This window comes from Cornus florida, unplaced genomic scaffold (assembly GCF_030987335.1).
Source record: "Cornus florida cultivar Cherokee Brave unplaced genomic scaffold, ASM3098733v1 CherokeeBrave_3.0.0_Hap2_Chr04, whole genome shotgun sequence".
NCBI lineage: Eukaryota > Viridiplantae > Streptophyta > Magnoliopsida > Cornales > Cornaceae > Cornus > Cornus florida.
In genome coordinates this window covers 87,811,171-87,817,934 of record NW_026775574.1, presented here as the reverse complement: position 1 = coordinate 87,817,934, position 6,764 = coordinate 87,811,171, and the positions used below count along the sequence as shown (strand labels likewise).

At 32.2% G+C, this 6,764-nt stretch overlaps 1 protein-coding gene across 1 annotated transcript; it reads right to left on the bottom strand.

Annotated features, from left to right (window-relative positions):
- Nucleotides 1–2,164: 2,164 nt before the first annotated feature.
- LOC132303813 (F-box/LRR-repeat protein At3g26922-like) lies at nt 2,165–6,173 on the bottom strand. Its single transcript, XM_059801244.1, has 5 exons — nt 6,004–6,173; nt 4,853–4,941; nt 3,812–4,706; nt 3,559–3,702; nt 2,165–2,539 (listed from the first exon to the last, which is right to left on the bottom strand). The coding sequence occupies exons 2-5, from the start codon at nt 4,894–4,896 to the stop codon at nt 2,240–2,242; spliced, it is 1,383 nt and encodes a 460-aa protein (XP_059657227.1). The 5' UTR covers nt 4,897–4,941; nt 6,004–6,173; the 3' UTR covers nt 2,165–2,239.
- Between the last annotated feature and the right edge of the window lie 591 nt (nt 6,174–6,764).

The window sequence follows — 6,764 nt, the reverse complement described above, 5'->3', positions numbered from 1 at the left end:
TTAACCCAACAAGGCTTTATTCAAGCCCAAGACCACATCTTTTGGTCCCACTCATCTTAAGCCCAAATCTAATTAATTTAAATAAATCAAATAATTCAATAAACACTTAAATTAAAATAACTAATTACATGAAGTACATAAACAAAGTAAGAAATTACAACCAAGTCACACCATACCAATAAAATCAACACACCAACAATTCAATCAATAATCAAGTACACACACAAACAATCATCATATATAATCACGAAATATAATTTAATTAAAATAAGATAATTAATCTAAGCACTCAATTAAATAAAGTAAATCATTTAAAAATAAAAATAAAAGCAATTAAACCCAAATAATCAAACAAATCATTTAAAAATAAAATAAAAGTAATTAATTCTAGTTAATAAATCCTTTAAAATATTGGGGTATTACATTGCTTGTTGTTCACTTTGTCAAGATGATTACTGTTTAATGATTTTGATCTCTAAAATATTTCACTTTGCACATATTCACACTTACATGAATTTTGTAGGGTATACACTGGAAGTCTTGTTTTGCTTTGTGTTAAACTAAGATGAGCAGGTGAATTTGATGATTTTTATATTCAAGGTATAAAAAAATATAGAAAGAAAGAAAGAATTAATATGTATGCAATAAATGAAAAAAAAAAAAAATTATTCACTAATGTGAAAAAAAATAAATAAATAATGAAGAAAAGAAGTAGAAAAGGGTCAAGTTCAGGTCTGTACCTAGATTGCTTGAGCAATTAAGTCCTTAGGGGTGTGTTTTGACACCTAATACCCTAAAGCCATCTGGTTTAGGAGTCATTGGCTAAAAGTTTATTACATAAGGGGTTTAAGTTGCTTAAATTACTTGAGCAATTAGGTCCGGATGGGTGCTTTAACATTTAATATTCTAAAACCATCTAGTTTGGGAGTCATTGGCCGAAAGTTCGCTACATGGGTGATTTAGAAAGCTTAATAGACCTGAGCATTGCACAGTACCCTTTTAAAAAAATGCATACCTGTAGAAACTAGAAAACAATACCTTGGGAATTGGAATTTAAAACGTTTGCCTGTAAATTAAGGGATAACATGGAATAAATACAAGTATGGATACCCCCCCCCCCCCCCCCAAACCCTCCCCTCTCTCTCTCTCTCTCTCTACAACTGCAAAAGTACAATATCTTACAAGAATCAGAAGTTCAAAACCCATATTTTTCAGTTTATCTATTTGTATGCAAGAATCGAAAGTTCAAAACCTGTTACCTATATCAAAACCCATATCGGCATATCATTTCAGATTGTTCAAAAAATCAAAACCCATATCTTTCAGTTTCCATCGCCCGCTGTTCCAGTTTGGGTTCGTTGTTCGCAAGCTTCAGCGGCTGGTCCGCTGTCTCTCAACTCTCAAGCTTGCCCCCCTCTCTCTCTTCGCAACTGCTAACTTGTATGTATGGTTTTGTGTTAAATTTTTTTTTCTAAATCAACTAATCAGGGTTTGTAATTCTTGTTTTGCAAACTAAATCCTATTTGGTGAAATTTGTTATGATCTTTTTTATATAATATATTTTTTTTAGAATATAATTCTCGGCCTTACTTCCAATCACCATGATTAGAAAATTAATCTTTCACTCCAGATGCCCATGGGCTGATCCAGAGTCCAGGTGTCGGGATTTTTTACCACGTGACATGATAATTTTCGATCATAATTATAGGTGTTAACAGAGAGTTTCTCCCTTTAAGTAGTTTTATGTTTTTTTTTTTTGGATAAGTCAGTCGCTGTATTAATAAGGAAAAGGCTTAAGCCTCTAGACATGCGTTAAGTGGCAATCCCCAGCTATACAAAAAAATCCTAGAAATTCCAAGCCCACCAGTGAATATCAAAAGAAGCAGTTCTATGAACCATACAATAGCCACACCCCTCAAAACACAAAAAGAATATGTATGCATGTAATGGAGGATGGATGCGAAAAAGAGACTTTCATTTCCTTGTCTCCGTTGATGTTATTGTGTTTATTTTATTGTTTTGGAGTATTAAATTCAAGGAAAAAGGAGAAAATCCTCGGTTCTAACAGAAAAATAAATAGAAAAATGTTCAAAATGTCTTTCTTGCTTCGACCACTAAAAAAAAACTCGGGAGTTTATTCAACAATGAAGCCCACTAAAAGAAATTGAAAAAGTAAAGTAACAAAATTATGATATTGCAGTAAAGAACTTTTCCAAGGATAGCTTAGACAAACATATAATTAAAGGATTATCAAATCTGCTGCAGCAGGAAGTTTGCTTCCAAGCTTCTTGGCACGCTTTCTCGCTATTGTTTTCCTCTTTTGGTTCGTGAACTCCCATGGAGTTCCTATAATGGATGGACTGCGAGGATCAAAAATAATCTTCTCAAGATTCACAGCACTCTTAATTAAATACATGGCAAGCTCAACATCATTTGTACGCCCAACAAAACCAATTAGTTCCACCACCTTAAGGTAATGATGGGGCCGAGACGTAAACTTATGCTGTTTTCTTTTCCGAAGGGACTTGAACCATCGTAGCTGTAACAAGGAGGAATGGAGTCATGTGGCGGGCAGACTATTAGTATACAAAACCAAATTACCATCATAATTGTTCAAGTTAAAATCACAACATTGCTAGAATCAATGAAATAGCCACCACGGGCTCCAAAGAAATCGAACACCTGTGATGGAAGACCATTAGCGTACAAAACCAAATTACCAAACATCAAATCAAAACTGTTCAAGTATCACAACATTGACAAATTCAAATACTAATCCTAATCGACATTTGTGTAACCAACCTGATCCCGACGATAATAAATACATCGTGTGACAATAATAAGGTAGGAAAAAAAAAACCCCTAAATATTGAATATAGAATGACTTTTCTATTATACGATTCCAAGTACTAAATTGATCGTCGACTCTATTACATGGATTCTTTAAAAGTAATGAAGTACCCGTGTCGGACAATATATCCCTCGGACATTAGAATAAGATATGTGTCCGACACTTTTGATTAAACATGTTCTTAAAAAGCATATTCAATCATTCAATTACATTATATTATTGCTTTAAAATGAGTTAAATGTCTATATTGAACATGATAAAAACATTACTTTACTCTAGAAAATAAAATAAAATAAATATTTAACCGAAATGAAATAAAATAATTAATAAAATAAATATTTAGCCGTGTCCGTGTGTCATTCTATTTGGAGATCTGACACGTTCGACGCATGGATACATACCCAAGTCAGACACCCGTACCCGAGCCCATATAACATAGATTGTCAGACAGTCTTCGGCCGGCACCCCACCGGTGCCGTTTGAGGTGACATTCCATTATTTTGAAGGTAAATGTTGTTGTCCCAGGTCACGAGGAATTTCGCGGCAGCACTAGTAATATTGTAATTTTGTAATAGCTATAAAGAAGCAATTACGAAAGCAACTCCAGAAGAAAACCAAATGAATCAAAATTTTCGTTTGAAAATTCAATTACGAAAGCAATAAAGCTCACAGTTCAGAAATGCATATCGTAAAGTAAAACGTATTACCTCCAACACAAATTTAGACAAGAAAGGGCATGCCTCTATCAGGAAAGTAAAATCCATAAGGCTTTCATCATCTATTGCATTAATTATCACCTTCAATCGCTTGAGTTTATTAAATACAGGAAATTTAGTATGTCGAAGATAAATCTGAATAAACCAAAGAAAAAGTAAAGATTGATAATTATGTTAAAAAAAAAAAAAGAATAAAATAAAAATGAAGGGGAGGAGATCAAATGAATCATTTAAACTTCCTAACCTTCCTCATAGAGGTCATCTCTAGTGCAAGGCTCTCTAGTTTAGAAAGATAGCTTGAAATATCCAAAAACTTATATATTAGATAAATGCAATATTCACCCCCGATATACAAATCCACAGGAGATTGGACATTCTTAAATGGCAAACTTATTTTTGGTCCGAAGTACTTAAATGAGACGAGATTCGTCGCAGAAATCTCAATACTTTCCACATTAAAGCAGAAAGTTATCTCCAAACGCTTCAATTTGAGTGCTAGATCAGGAACTTTCAGATTTACAAGAGCGTCAGATTCTTTCACATACAATTGTTCCAAATTTGGGAAGTTAGTTAAGAAGTACTCGAGAACTTGTCCAGTTACATTGACGTGTGTCAATAGGAGATTGGTCAAGAAGTTGCAACTAGTAAATCCAAAAGGCAATGAATGCAAGTGATTTATAATACCATCCGGGTCAGGAAAATTGTAATCCTCTTCCTCTCTACTATAATCAGTACATTCTGCCAAGTCTAACTCAAGGATTTTAACTCTCTTTTCCATTGCAAAGTTAACCCAATTGTTAATATCAAGTGTGGAACTTTCTCCAAAATCAAATCGAACTCTGAATTCATCTATAGTTGGAGCGTTGTGGGATGTCAAGACTTGATTAACCCAACTCAAATACAATGGCCTTTCTACTTCAACTTCCTTTTGTCGCTCACAGATTCCTTGGATTATATGTGAGGAGGGATCAAAGTTCAAACGAGTAATGTGTGTCCACATGTACCTCCATCTCTTTGATAGGAAACTAGTTCTTGCAGCTTCTTTCATGGTCAATAGTTTCAAGATTGAAACGAGTACACCATCAGGAAGTCCACTAACGCGATCCTCCAAACACAACCCACCTTTATCAACCTTCTCACTATTGCAATTAAAGATAAAAAAAATAAAAATAATAATTAAGAAAGCGTGATAACAGAAAAACTTCGGTACTGCTTAATTTTTGTAATAAACAAACCAATATATAGAGATATATGATAAATCCATACATAAGTAAAAAGATGGTACCTTGCGTTTTCAGCACAACGCATTGAGGTGGGTGTTTTCTCCATGGAAATTGATTTTACAGTTATTTTTGTATAATTTAAAAAATAAGTCTGCAGATCATAATATGAACAGATTAGAGATATAACAAAACGAGAACAACAATTTTATATAGAGTAGAGGGTTGAATTGGGTCTGTACCTAATAACATGTTTCTTATTAGGATTAGGAAATAAAATTTTGATATTTGTTTTAGGCAACTTGATATTTGGAAAGTACTTGCTAGAGAAAAAAATAAAAAGAAAATAGAATAACCACCGGCGTTGCTGCATGTATATTTGAAAAAAAGAAAGAAAAAAATAGAATAATCACGGGTTTTGCTCATATATATGTTCAGGATATTTTGAAAATAATAATAATAATAAGCTGCGCACCGGATTGGTGCATACTTTTTTTTTTCTTTTCAGGGTACAAAAGATCCAATATATGACATGTTTGGTTCAATTAATAACAATAAATAAATAAAAACAAAGAAAATTCTTTTCAAAAAATTAAAAAGAAAACTGATTCTAAAAATAAATCCGGACAAAGAGCAAAAAAAAAAAAAAAAAATAGACCACAAAATCCGATCTTTGTCTCTGACAAGAGCAAAAAAAAATTACAGAAGATATTTTCATTTTTGATAGTGAAATCAAAAGTTACATATCTTCTATTTCTATACAATGAAACAAAGAAAATTCTTTTCAAAACATTATAAAAATAAATCAGATCTTCGTAAATTTACAGAAGAGATTTTCATGAATTTTTCATGATGAAATAAAAAATAAAAAATTACAGATCTTCTATTTCTATACAAGAAAACAAAGAAAATTCTTTTTAAAAAAATTATAAATAAAAACAAAGCAAATTCTTTTCAAAAAACACGAGCAAAAAAAAGAATAGATGACGAAATCCGATCTTTGTCTCTGACAAGAGAAAAAAAAAAAAAAAAATTACAGAAGATATTTTCATTTTTCATAATGAAATCAAAACTTACAGCTCTTCTATTTCTATACAAGAAAAGAAAGAAAAAAATTTTCAAATAAAAGAAAATCCGATCTTTGTCTCCGACAAGAGCAAAAAAAAAAAAATTTATACAGGAGATTTTCATTTTTCATGATGAAATCAAAACTTACAAAATCTTGTTGGATTCGTATCACAGATCTTGTAAGTGTTGCTTGCGACCTTCAGATCCTTGAGAGAGACAGGGAGTTGGGATCGCATGAGGATGGCGGCTATGCACGGGAACGGAACTGAACAGGACATCTGACACGCAGCTGTAATGCTTCTATTTCTAGCCTTATAGGGTTGATTATTATGTCTCAACTTTAGCAAACCAACGGCTGAGATGCTTTACCATTTAATGGCTGATATCAAATCTTATTTAGGTGATGGGTATATGAATGACTTATCAACTCTTTTTTTGGCTTCTTTTTTGGGCTTCTTAATGAAATTATTTGAGCGGACCCAAAGTTATAGTTATATGGGCTATAAACCTTTTTGAAATAGAATGGTAAATCCGAATGGGTCCTTCCTTGTATCATCTTTATTTAATTAAAGAAGTTTTATGGTTTCCTTTCTATTTTCCATCCCTCACCTTCCTTCTTATCAAAGCACAAGAAACTTTTCTCAGTCTCAAAATTAACGATCTAATGCTAAAGTAAGTGAAGTAAATAAAAATAAAATAAATTTGTTATCAAATATTTGTTTAATATGAAAAAATTTTAACGAGAAGTTACCATTTTATGACTTTAATAATATGAAACTTATTATAAAAAAAATGGTAAAGTATAAAAAAAATACCATTCGTCAAAATGCAATTGGACCCCTAAACTAGGGATTTGGTGTCTACATCCGTCATGTGACGTGGCAACCCAAAATTCATTAAATTTCAACT

Bases quoted from the DNA above. Each gene is read 5' to 3' on its own strand.
- LOC132303813 (XM_059801244.1), bottom strand. From the start codon at position 4,896: ATGGAGAAAACACCCACCTCAATGCGTTGTGCTGAAAACGCAAG. The intron at 4,707-4,852 runs GTACCATCTTTT...TAATTGCAATAG, and splicing joins CGTTGTGCTGAAAACGCAAG to TGAGAAGGTTGATAAAGGTG. The intron at 3,703-3,811 runs GTTAGGAAGTTT...TGGTTTATTCAG, and splicing joins AGATGACCTCTATGAGGAAG to ATTTATCTTCGACATACTAA.